This window comes from Amphibalanus amphitrite, unplaced genomic scaffold (genome assembly GCF_019059575.1).
Source record: "Amphibalanus amphitrite isolate SeventyFive unplaced genomic scaffold, NRLGWU_Aamphi_draft 000148F_arrow, whole genome shotgun sequence".
In the NCBI taxonomy this organism is placed as follows: domain Eukaryota; kingdom Metazoa; phylum Arthropoda; class Thecostraca; order Balanomorpha; family Balanidae; genus Amphibalanus; species Amphibalanus amphitrite.
In genome coordinates, this window is record NW_024881643.1 from 260,249 (window position 1) to 273,349 (window position 13,101).

The 13,101-nt window shown below is 48.2% G+C and overlaps 1 protein-coding gene across 3 annotated transcripts in view; it reads right to left on the bottom strand.

Moving 5' to 3' along the window:
• Window positions 1–899: 899 nt before the first annotated feature.
• LOC122382830 (hexosaminidase D-like) overlaps window positions 900–13,101 on the bottom strand; it is a 62,590-nt gene continuing 50,388 nt past the window's right edge. For 2 of the 3 annotated variants that reach the window (XM_043368666.1, XM_043368665.1), the window contains exons 3-4: window positions 7,096–9,884; window positions 900–1,300 (exon numbers count right to left, since the gene is read on the bottom strand). In XM_043368666.1, the coding sequence (XP_043224601.1) occupies window positions 7,740–9,884 (2,145 nt within the window). In that variant the 3' untranslated portion in view covers window positions 900–1,300; window positions 7,096–7,739. Of the gene's footprint in view, window positions 1,301–7,095; window positions 9,885–12,954; window positions 13,071–13,101 lie in introns of those variants that run through there. The other variant, XM_043368664.1, reaches the window with a different exon arrangement.

The following is a 13,101-nucleotide window of genomic DNA, read 5'->3' on the forward strand; positions in this document are numbered from 1 at the left end:
AGGGCTTTCGAACGCCGTTTGAATTTTGTGGATCCGTCCAGTAGTTTCGGAGGATACGAGGGGGAATAGCCCCCCCCCCCCACACACACACACCAGGGCCTCGTTTCATAAAAGGAATTACTTACGGCGTTCCGTCAATTATGCCAGATTTGGCGTATTTGATGCCAATTCGGTTTCATAAAGCCGGAGACCGGAGTAATTCACGCCATCGAAATTACGGAGCTTCATTTACGGCAAATGCTCGAATCCGGACCAATTGATGCCATTTGGGTTTCATAAAACGACGTAACTAACGCCAAATATTTTATCAAGTTCTTGATATCAGTGGTGTAAACTACGCACAAAAATGTTGCGTGAATTTGAATCAATGTGAAGATTCGAAGCTAATTTTTAATATATTTTATAATGTTGAGCCCGGTGAGGAAGAAAGAACAGCCAAAATGAGAAAAAGAAGCTGCAAATCTTCTGTACCAGTCGCTTTTTGTGGCAGCTATCAGAATTTTGTTTATACGCCGCGCCGCGCCACTTTCGTAGTAAGGCACTTCTGCTTAGCTGGCTTTCTGCTGTTTTCAATATATTGATTTAATAAAGGATGGTCATCAATATCATTTTTGTTTTTTTCATAAATAATTTTTAAGATTAAAATTCAACATAATTGTTTTATAATTTCTCGTAAAAAATAAGTGTTGACACGAAATTGTAATTTGTAGGACGCATGATAAATTACGGGAACTACGCAAAATGTGCTTAGTTACGGAGGTGTAAACAATTCCAGTTGTGGCTTTGTGAAACCGCTTCATTTGCGCTCCGTAGTTTAAAAGGGTGTGAATTACGGAAAGGTGTAAGTTACGGCAGAGTTTTATGAAACGAGGCCCAGGTTGCGTTATAAACAGACCCCACCAGGGCCGGCGCGGGTTACAAGGCATGATTCATTTGATATAGGTACGTGATCTTTCGTATTCCATTCGTGTGCATATTAACGATTCATATTCATGAAAACAATTGAGAAAATGTGTATAAGCACTATAATATGAGTCCTTTGTAGTGTTTATGAATGTTTTGATGGCGCCAATCACACAGGCATTTACGATATCGTATGCGGTGTTTGATGATGCGTGGAAAACCGCATAATGCGACACTCGTAGTGGGCAGTATGTCCCGTAATATGTACAATGTACACCACTCTCTGGCCACAACAGGTGACCTCTGGGGAGACCCGAACATCACATGACCCATAGGGGAGTGAGGAATCCACCACCTGGCCATACATGTAGCCTCGATTCAACAGAAACTGACACACCTTCCTGCAGACTTGTGCCGGGACCAAAAATCAAGATCCAGGATCCTCAAGGTCCAACGGCAAATTCAATTTTTAGAATCCAAGGTTTCCAAGGTCCAACGGCAAGTTCAATTTCTAGAATCCAAGGTTTCCAAGGTCCCACGGCAAATTCAATTTCTAGAATCAAGGTTTCCAAGGTCCCACGGCAAATTCAATTTCTAGAATCCAAGGTTTCCAAGGTCCCACGGCAAATTCAATTTCTAGAATCCAAGGTTTCCAAGGTCCCATAGCAAGTATACTTTGCAGGGTCCACAGTCCCCAAGGTCCCACGACAAGAATGCATTGCAGGATCAACACTCCCCAAGGTCCCACGACAAGAATGCATTGCAGGATCCACAGTCCCTAGGGTCCCACGACAAGTGTGAATTTCAGGATCCACAGTCCCCAAGGTCCCATGACAAGTACACACTTCAGAGTTCAGGGTCCACAGTCCTCAAGGTCCCACGGCAAGAATACATCTCAGGATCCAAAGTATTCAGGGTCCCACAACAAGAACTTAAACAAACTAACATTCTGATGAGCAGACTTACTTCTAAATATTCTGCCAATGGATGCCCAGCAACATTTAAAGGGGCAGAACCTATGCAAACCTGTGGACTGTGGTGGTTTTATCGTTAACCAACATAGGTAGGGGGAGCTTCAACACAAGTTAACAATGAATCATAATATCAATCTCTCCTTCTTTAACCTGACAAATTCGTAAAAAATATAGGTAGGTAATAGGTACCTTGCAATTTGTATTGTCATGTCCCTTTCAATTCATTCTTACCTTATCAGTAGGAATGTAGGATAGCACCTTACAGTTATTGAAGAGAGACATTCAAGTATTCTTTCAGGCAATATAAAAAAGCCAGAAATAAAACCTACAGGCTTCATAGAAATGGAAAAGTTGAATTGGATGGGTATATGCTTTCGATTTTCTGCACGTTCAGTTACATAATACCTAGGATAAAAAGTAAAATATGTTCTAAGTCTTGTTTGCGCGTGCGCTCACAGAAAAACTGATCGACTAAGCCAATAGAATTAGAGTATCAGCGAGCGCAAACCTTACTTACTGTTCATTCACATTAGATTGAAGGCTCTGAACAAAATTCCATCTGACAATTTTTTCGTCAGCCGGTTATTCGTCGGCAGATTTTCGTCTGACTTTTTCGTCTTGCATTTTTTCGTCTGTTCGAATTAATTTGGTGAATTTTTCGTCTGAGTATTTTTCTGTCCGGCATTTTTTCGTCTGGACGAGGCGGAAAATGTCCTTATGAAAATAATGCGCGGCGATAATGCACAGATGAACAAATGCATAGACGAAAGTCTGCGGACGAATATCTGCAGACGAAAAATTGTCAGACGAAAACCTGCTAAACGAAAAAGTTGAACTGTCGTGGAATGATTGCTTATATTTTGCTCATTGCTTGCTCAATGGTGATTTGATGAATTGCAAAACAAATAAGTTTGACACTTACTTGGTCAGTGGGTAGCTTCCAAATAGCTTCAAGCCCGGCATATCACAACCCAGAAAATATGTGAGGTGAGATTAGAAAAGAACTTTCCAAACCACCACTGCACCGTGGGGACTTATGCCATCCTAGCACGACATAAGTGGCAAATACGAGCATTTTGATATCCACTTTTTGGTCATCCATTTCACGTAGAATTGCCCAGCGCATCCATACCCGACAAAAAATCCTTTCAAAAACGATTGCTTACACCTCAAAACACCTCTCAAAGTGTAGCATTGCGCTGACCAGCATCCTGCTTCCCGGATATAGCGAAAAAGCACATGACAATGAAACGCCCGCTCACTCGTTTCCCTGAACAGCAGCTTAAAGTTGCGATATGTTTTCATTATCTCTTTTTAATGAGAAAGATGATGGAATACACGAAAATTTCCAAAAATCAACCAAAGGTATCATTTTCGAGGGAAATGCTAAAATTTAAAAATGTTATAATGCATTTGATTCCGGGAGTTGAATCAGCAAACTGTTACCCTACAAAGTTTGATACGCGGTGGTACGCGTGGAAACACATATCAAAATGTTCTCCAATAATTTCTGCACCGGGAGCAACTCTCATTTTTTGCCGAAATTTGCCTAAATCAGTCACTATGAGGCGTCAAAGCAGACGGTGACGCGTGGTTTCTTACGCCCCGCCGGGCCACGCCGCGGCGGGTTACCCGACCGCGGCACACCGCCTGGGGGGTTTCCGGTCATTAGGGGTTGGGAGGAGGGAGGGAGGGGGTGATACCATTACCATGTTGACCTTGCTATTTTCCATCGACAAATATTGTTTTTGGATAAAACAACAACGCTGTTGCAACGCTGCGTCTACATTACTGGCTCCCAGTCAATGTTCACCTTATGAAGCTTCAGTTATAGAGCTTTGATATAGGCAAATCGAAAACTGATATAACTTCGTCAAGTGGGGGTGTAGGTTTTGGGGGTGGTGATCACGAATTTCATGTTAGTTTTGATCAATGATGATCTTTTTCATGCAAGGTCGGGTCAGGCTAGGCCCGACGATTAGGTGCCCTGCCGCCTATCCATAGTAGGCAGGTGTCAATCACTACTAATGGCTTCGTAACAGGTTACGAAAGCACCAAAACTTCTTATTAAAGGTTTTAACGGGTGTTAAATTCGAAATTATCTCCAAGCACTCATCTCGAAAAATGCTTACTCGGAAAGGTTAACTAAGGTCATCTAAGCTAAATGACCTCGACCTAACCTTCACATGACCTTAAAAATGCCAGGAACAAACAGCATTTAATATTTGGAGCGTTAGCAACCACAACAAGCGCCGATAATGTGCGCTCACATGCGCCAAATCGATAGCAGCCTAGCCTGGTCGGGAGAAACAGGTCATATATCAAAACTTATGAAAGTCAAGGTCATGAACTTTTCAAGTTCATGTATGAAATTGACCGACATCTATACATCTCAAGAACGGCTGGGCCGATTTCGCTCAAATTTTGTACACTGTTGGGGACAATTTAGAAAAGTGGCTGGCATAAGTCATCTGGAGTCTCAGTTAGCGCGTGCGCACGTGCAGCGGGCCGCTTTTATATCTCAAGAACGGCTGGGCCGATTGCGCTCAAATTTGGTACGTTACTTTAATCAAGTATGAGAAGGGTAACTATGTGTAGGTTATTAGTAAGGTAGGGGGTAGGTAAAGGTAGGGTAGGGTGGGTTTGAGTTCGATAAAGGCAAACCACGAGAAAGGCTCCAACAACCCGCAACCAGCACCAGCATACCATGCCGTTCAAACAAATATCCAACTCCGACAAAATCAGACAAATAAAAATCATAAGATCCCACACCCAAACAATTGCCCCGTCAAATGCATCTATCAAAACGCACAGTTATAGCGCAAAATATGCCATCTAGTCTATATTATGAATTATAAGTTGTCTGTGCGTGCGTAATCCGTCATGACTTATGTGTCTTATTGCGCCTGAAAGGCGCCGCGTATCGGCGTGAAATTTGGCATGCCGAATCTGTGGGCGTGGGCGGCCTTTGTATCAAAATTTGGGCGTGATCGGGCCAGGGGTGCGCCGTCGGCACGTGCAAAAGGGCGCTCTCATAGGGATAGCATGGTGTCGGCGAGAGCGGCGGTCGGCCGAAAATCGGGCCGGCATGGCTCGCTTTCCGGCTTGATATCTCGGCAATGGGTGGACGCAGTGAAAAGCGGTTGCCACCAATGGATAGCGGAGAGATGGGCCTAGCGTATTGATATGGTTTCATAGTGTAGCACGCGCCACGTGCAAGACAGCATCCCCGGTTGTGAAAAAATGACCGATTTCGTGCATTGTGACGGGAAAATCGATGCCGCTGGAAAACGGCTTGACGGAATGAAATCGGTGTGGTGCCATTTTGCAGGCAAATGTACGTGTAATCAGAGGATAGCAGATAAAAAGCGATGATCCGTACCATTTCCTTAATAATGAAACATTAATTGGAAAATTTATTTCGCGCGGAGCGCGATGTCCTTTACAACATCAAAGCGTATTGAAAACGCTGACCAATGGCTATGAAACCTACATATTCGGAAAGACCATTCTTTTCTGACCAATATCCACCCAAAATATTATCGAAAAGTCAATAAACTTTTGTGAAAATGACTCAAACATACGACCGTGTTTTGTTAACGTTACGGGTATTTTTCGGCGAAATCGAATCGGTGGCTTCGGCAGGCAGGCCATTCAACTTTTGACAATAGCTAGCAAGGCATGGGCTGCAATGCACCGCCCGCAAAGGGGAATTCCAAACACTGAAAATAAGCGCCTACCAGTAAACAGCACATTATTGTACTAGGAATAACTCAGCTACTACTGGGCCGATTGCGCTGAAACTTGGACTGTGGGTGGAGGGGGCACTCACCTGGCGATGCATGGTCGTTTGTCACAGGTAGAGTGGATCGACTGCACGTGCGCACGTGAGGGGTCCGCTTCTACATCTCAAGAACGGCTGGGCCGATTTCGCTCAAATTTTGTTCACTGTTGGGGACAATTTAGAAAGGTGGCTGGCACAAGTCATCTGGAGTCTCAGCTAGCGCGTGCGCACGTGCAGTGGGCCAGTTGTATATCTCAAGAACGGCTTGGCCGATTGCGCTCAAATTTGGTACGTCACTTTAATCGAGTATGAGAAGGGTAACTATGTGTTATCAGTAAGGTAGGGTATGGGTAGGTTAGGGTAGGGTAGGGTGGGTTTGAGTTCGATAAAGGCAAACCATGAGAAAGGCTCTAACAGCCCGCAACCAGCACCAGCATACCATGCCGTTCAAACAAATATCCGACTCCGACAAAATAAGACAAATAAAAATCATAAGTTCCCACACCCAAACTAATGCCCCCTCAAACGCATCTATCAAAACGTACAGTTATAGCGCAAAACATGCCATCTAGTAAAGCTTGTAAAAGTAGCGTAGGGTGCGATATGAATTAAGTCGTGCTAGGATGGACAAAGTCCCCACAGTGCACTGTCCACTGTTTCAGTTTGACAGTTTCATAATCCATAACATTGATAATGTAAAAAGCTACCAGGTCTCTTGTTCCAGTTCTGCCTCACAACCATGGCAATGATTTTGCTCTATATATGTCTACACAGTCTGGTTCGTTTTCTCTTCGTGTAGCTATCTAGCCCCTTGCAGCTGGTCGCTCAACCATAGATATTTATTGAAGTGCTTACAGACAAAACCTAGTGCAGGGTCCTTAGTGGCCCATGTGCAACATAAACCTCATGGTCCAGCTTCAGGATTCTTGAGGTCCCTCAACAAAATGGTGGTGTAGGTCCAGACCGTTCTCCTAAGATCCCATGACAAATAATAAAACTGGTACTGAAGGTCTGCATTCTGCAGGGTCTTGCAGCATACCAAAATTTTGAGGTCCTAACCCCTGGGTTTCCATGGTTTAACGGCATATGTAATGTTGAGGTCCTGGGTTTCTAAGGTCTCATGTCACATGAAATGTTGATGTCCTGGGATTCCAAGGTCTCACGGCATATGCAAATGTTGAGGTCCTGGGATTCCAAGGTCTCGCGACATATGCAAATGTTGAGGTCCTGGGATTCCAAGGTCTCGCGGCATATGGATGTTTTAAGGTCCTGGGATTCCAAGGTCTCGCGGCATATGGATGTTTTAAGGTCCTGGGTTTCCAAGGTCTCGCGACAAAAATGACAGTGCAAGGTCCAGAATCCATCAAGGTCCCAGACCTTGGACTCTGCGAACCCTGGATCTCGGATCTTTTTGGGACCTTGGCACAAGTCTGCCTTCCTGGTGGCGCAACGCTCACAAATCTCACAATCTCATTGACGCCACAAGGCCGCTACAGCAAAAGTCGTGACGCAATAGCAGTGCAAATGCCTCATATAGCTGGCAGACAGCCGACGGATAACGCCTCGTGTTGTAGCGCACTGTTGTGAGTTGTTACTTCCGCACGTCACTCTAGAATAGATTAGTTACCCCTAAAATTGGGCTGACTGATGTAATTGCTTCCACCATAAAGTGGAGACTGTAAAGCATGTAATAGTCTCAGTGCGCGTTCTGAGTCAGCCCACCATAGTCCCACACAAGACCCTATATACCCACACAAGGTCCCACATCCGCGGGACAGGTCCCCGTTACGACTCAAAATCTAGCCACCCTGGATTCCCCTCAGACAGCACAGTCACACGTCACAGGACCGCTTGTGCTAGTCCGAGCTCGTACGGCCGGAAACACCACCTCAGAGTACCTATCGCAGACATAGCGCCACCTGCGTACAGTGGCGCGAAAAACATGTGGACAGTCGCCAATGCCACATGTAGACTCCACAGCTTTAAACGCCGCCTCTTGACAAAAGCGCAGCATGTGCTGCCAACATTGTATCCCCCTCACAGGGCTCATATGCTCGTTGCGAGCATAGAACAGGCTACTATGCTGCCAGCACAGCCGGCGCCTGCTGCGGAGACTGATCATGTTGACGATCCACTGCAGAACCTAGCTCTCCTGGTTGAACAGCATCCTCTCCGAGCACAGCCTGCTTGTCGACGACCTCCTCCTTCAGATCCTTTGTCATGTTAGCTTCAACTTCACTCCGTCTCTTCGAACCATCCACGTCCGCCGTATTCGATCGATCGCTTTGATGGACGGCGATACCGTCTACTTCATGCTTTTCGCCAGCCTCTCTAAGTTCCTGTCTCTCCGCATTATCTACATTCTCATCTCTGTTTGGCTGGATCGCGGGGCCCACCTCCCGCTTGCTCAGCCGGACAGTATCGCTCAGACCGTTGTCGTTCAGCTGGGCGCCGTCCGGCGAGTCCGCAGTCCCGTCCTTTGTCTGGTCCTCGGTGACATCCAGTCCGAACCTGGCCAGCTCCCGGAGCATGGGCAGCGGCCGCGCCGGCCACTCGGAGCGCTTCTTCACCGCCTCGCCCTCCCGGCGCAGCGCCTCGATGCGCCGCATCCACGGGTAGAGCTTCTGCTCGACCCACTCGGCCACCGTGAACCGGTCCATGACGCCGGACAGCGCGTCGCGCACGTCGATGGCGGCGCGCGACAGGTGGTAGTCGGCGCTGTAGAGCGGCTCCAGTACCTCGTCCACCCGGAACGGGTTGGTGTAGTTGCGCGCCACGCTGTACTCGGTGAGCCAGCCTTTCTTGCGGACGTCCTCGATGGCCGAGCGGGCCTGCATCTCGATGCCGGGCATACGGCCGGTGAACTCATAGAACATGTGTCCAGGGAAGTCGCACTGCGAGAAAGCGTAGAACCCGTACTGGTCGGAGCTCGGCGTGATGAACGTGCCCTGCGAGTGACAGCTGAGCGCGTCATACAGCACCCGGCGCAGCGAGCTGTTGAAGAAGCCGTGTGACGCTGTAGCCAGGTTGAGCGCCAGAGAGGGCACAGAGGCGGGTAGTAGCTCACATAGCACGGCCATGTGGTCGTAGCGTTGCCAGCCGGTCAGCACCAGGCCGCCGAAGCCGTCGCGGAATCGGGGCGTCTCCCGCCGGATGACGCGCAGCCAGTTGAGCGTGTTGTCCAGGTGACGCTGCAGCGGCGGCACCGTCAGCGTCTCGCCGAACGCGCCCTTGTACGCGCTGGCCGCCCAGGCGCGCGGGAACACCTCGGCGAACGTGCTGTAGATCTGCGGGTCGGCGAAACGGTCCACGTCCTCGGCGTACACCCAGACCATCGGATCTACCAGCTCGCCGATACCGGAGCGGCGCAGCGTCTCCACCGGGATGTGACGCATCATGTCGTCCCAGATGAGCGCCTTGGCGCCGTGCCGGTCTCGCACGTAGCGCGCCACGGTGGCTACGTGCTCCAGGTAGAGGTCGTCTCTGAGCCGCCGCTGGCAGAGCTCGCAGAGACCCATGTGGTACACCTCGTCGCAGCCGATGTGCAGCAGCGGTGCGCCAGCGTGCATCTTCATCACCTGGTCGACGATCTGCTCCACGAGGCGGAGGGACTCGTTACGGGAGGGGCAAAGCGCCGCCGGCTGGGCGGGTAGCTCGCGCAGGTGCGCGAACTGGCGCAGCTTCAGGAACGGCTCCAGGTGTCCGAACGTCTGCACCAGCGGGATCACGTCCAGGTCATGGCGACGTGCCTCTGACAGCAGTCGGCGCACATCAGCGCGACTGTAGTGGTTTCGGGCGGCGGCCGCGCGCAGCGGTCCCCAGAACGGAAACATATCCTCCCACTCGATCAGCAGACCGGTGGCGCCGAGACGTCGCATCATCGGGAGCAGGCTGACCAGGTAGTCGACCGTAGGCGGTGCGCCCTTCAGGTCCAGGTGGATGATGCGCTGGGCGGGCACCATGGCCGGGTCGGGCCCGACCGCTGCCGGCGCCGCGCTGGGCCCGGGCGGGTCAGGCAGCGCCGCTCGGCCCGGCTGCCGCAGCGCGGCGGCCCTCGGCGACCTCTCATCGCCCATCGCTGGCGACGGGTCCACCCAGGCGGGGCGGCGGCCGTGCCGCACCGTGTCCGGCGACGTCTGCAGCACCATCAGCTGCAGCAGCAGGCAGAGCAGCGCCACCGTCACCACGGCCGTCCGCCAGCGCCACAGCATGCCGGGCAGGTGCTGCCGGGGAGAGGGACAGACAGTCAGAGCGGCGCTGGGAATATGGCACGGAACAGCACGGGACACTGCAGGACCGGGGACGGAATGCGACATTCACGCTACTGCTGATTTGACTCAATTCGCAGTGCTTTATCCGATTTCTTCTTCTTAGCCCTCGGAAAATAAATTGTTACACATGCCTATCAACCTACAAAACATTGGACCCATTATTCACATTTTAACGCGCAAGCGTTATTTTCAATGCACTTGTTTGACGGTTAACAGTGTATGTTCTGCAAGGCTTTATCGAGCAAAATTCTCTTCCGGTAAATGGTGACTGACTCATGACTGGCGTATACCAGTGTGCTTTGGAGCTGCGCACCCTATGCCCGGTCGCAATGCACCGTCTCCCGATAGTGATAGCGGCCCCAGTGGAGCCACACATTGACGTCACTACCGCTGGTGCTGAACGCCAGGCGGCGGACGGAACTGGAACGGCGAGTGGACACCCGCTGCCAGCCGGTGACAACGCCCACACGGCAACGCGATACAAACCAATTTGCCAGGCTGACCAAAACGTAGCGGACGTGCGCAGCTGATAATTAGCAGACTGCATAGCATCCGTGTCACTAGATTTCACTACGCCATTGTTAAGGAATCAACAATACAAATTAATTTTCTGGCAAACATTGTTGCCGAAAACTCTTGTCCCTAAAAAAAAATCCGATATAAACGGATATGCTTTAACCCTCGCCCTGGCAGGGGGAGGGGGTCGGCTTTAACCCTCGCCTTGGCAGGGGGAGGGGTCGACGCGACCCCCCCCCCTCTCCCCCACCCGAGGTTTTTTTGCGATGGGCGCCGAACCATTAGTCCAATCGTGCTGAAATTTTCAAGAGCCTATGGAGCATCCTTTGCGCAACTTTTGATTAAAAAAATGTTCGGTTCATGCCAGGTCACCGAGCTATGACGTCATAACAGGTAGTCCGACCGTTTTTTGACAAAATCGTATGTACATTCCGCGTAACTGGACGTGATCTCATCGACAAGAACGAACTATTTTGTGTGTTTATATCACATTTTGACAGGACATGAACCTTTCTATTGCATATTGACTTTTCTAAGGTCAACTAAGGTCAGTGATCTCGCATGTTCACATGAAGACTTTTGTGATATGCGGTGTGTTTGGTGGGATTTCTTGAGGTCCTGAATACGAATCTGTGGTTCAATTTTCACCTAAACGCATTCAAAACTGTTCCTTAACCTTTGCAAGGTCAACTCAGGTCAAGGGCCGTCCTCGCCAGTGGCGTGTGTGACCTCCCGTGTTCCCGGGAACTACGTCACGCCAGTAATGACTGAAAGGCGGTCAACTATATATAATTTTGTTCCTAATTCGTTGAGAAACATGGTCGTGAAAGTTTCATCTTGCTATCTTTCATGATTGGCCAGTATTGGTTAAGTAACTTGGAAAATTATAGCTTTTCCCCGAAATTTGACCTTTGACCTACCATAACTGGGTCAAATATAGACCTAGGGTTAAACAATTTAGCATCAATTGCGAGTACTCGCTGCCAGCAATCGACTGGTCTTTGTTGCAAAGCGCTACGACGCTTAGTTTTCAAGGCCATGGGGTCGCATCGACCCCCCCCCCTGCCAGGCCGCGTAATGGAAAATGCCTTGCCACGCCACTTGCCAGGGCGAGGTTTAAATCATAAATGCGAGTAAATGAGTGAAGTCACGACCTTATAATACATGTAACGATCATGAATAATAAAGGGTTTTAAAGTAATGCTGTATTAAAAACCGACATTTTGGTATTTCCAGAACATTTATATTGGACGCAGAGAATTTCTGGGAAGGTCTAATAACTTGCACAATTCCTATGTAAAGATCACTATAGTTCGTTTTTTTTTCAAAAGGACGCTGGCTCCAAGTATGTTTTTCGAGCAAGCACGTGTTTTAGCCGCCAAAACGAGCAAAAACTGAACCTGAGAAAATCGAACGTCGACTAATTTTAACATGTGATTTCTTCCCGATAATTTCCATATGTGCGTTTTGGAACCAGATATCGGAACAGTGGTGACGTCATGCTGTCGAGCATGTATTGCAATGTAACGCATAACTATCATGGACGGAACCGCTTATTCGATTATGCTCGGCAACAGTGAAAAACTAAGCTTCACCCAAATTCGTTGACACTTGTCCCATTGCACGGACATTTGGGTGCCTGCTGCCACAAGTGACGTCATCATAATATGTTCATTTTTAAGAAACAATTTCCAGCTACTTACCGTGCACAATTTGAAATCGATTATTTTTTCGGTAAGAAATTCTTGGCGAGACACTGAAGCTGCCAAAACTCACGTGAGAGCTTCGATATTGCACTTTGAGCCAGCGTCCTTTTGAAAAAAAAAAAACGAACTATAATAACACACTTGCCAGAAACGATTTTATTAGAATGATGCCCCGCGTCATTATTGTACCATCTTAGAATAAATTTTTGGTAGTATGCATTCAGCTTTAAGCATTCAGCATTCAGCTTTATTTACATCCTTCCCAAGCTATGCTGTGCAGTCCTTCTCCGCGGCATTAACTGCAGCGACTTTTGACTTTCGGGAAACTATAATTTGGCATACGCAAATGACATTTTATCCCTTATCAGAAGCAACCACATGGACGTAAAGCCATGCGTCATCATGAGGAACGGGGTCGAAGACATTTAATTACAATTTACACACATAAGGGAGGAAGTGCTGAAAAGGATCTGGGATCATGTCATTTCTCTGCAAACAGCCTTGTCGCCATATTCTCCAACCGCAGTATTTCTGTGCCTATTAAGCGCCTCCAAAGATACAGATTGAGAAGACAGACATGCTGAGGTGAACGTAACAGTCAGATTAGCAAAGGTTCGTCTTGATCTGAGAAATAACCTCCTGATTGATGAAATCAAGTATCGACGGATATTTGTAAAATGCAGAACACAATATGGGTAGGTAGGTAATTTATGATAGTCGTGATAAAGGCGAGGTCAGTTGTGTTGCTACTAGGTTTGCTCAATTGCCATCAAAAGCGATTTATATTCCAATCATCTTACCGGTATCCATTGTTTCTTTTCCAAAGGATGAAGGTAAACAACAAAAGAATATTTCACTTTCACAAAATCGTCAGCCATATTACGGAGCCGAATTCCGAAATGACTTTATGTCACTGAGGTAGGTACACTGAAAATGCTGTGCTAGAA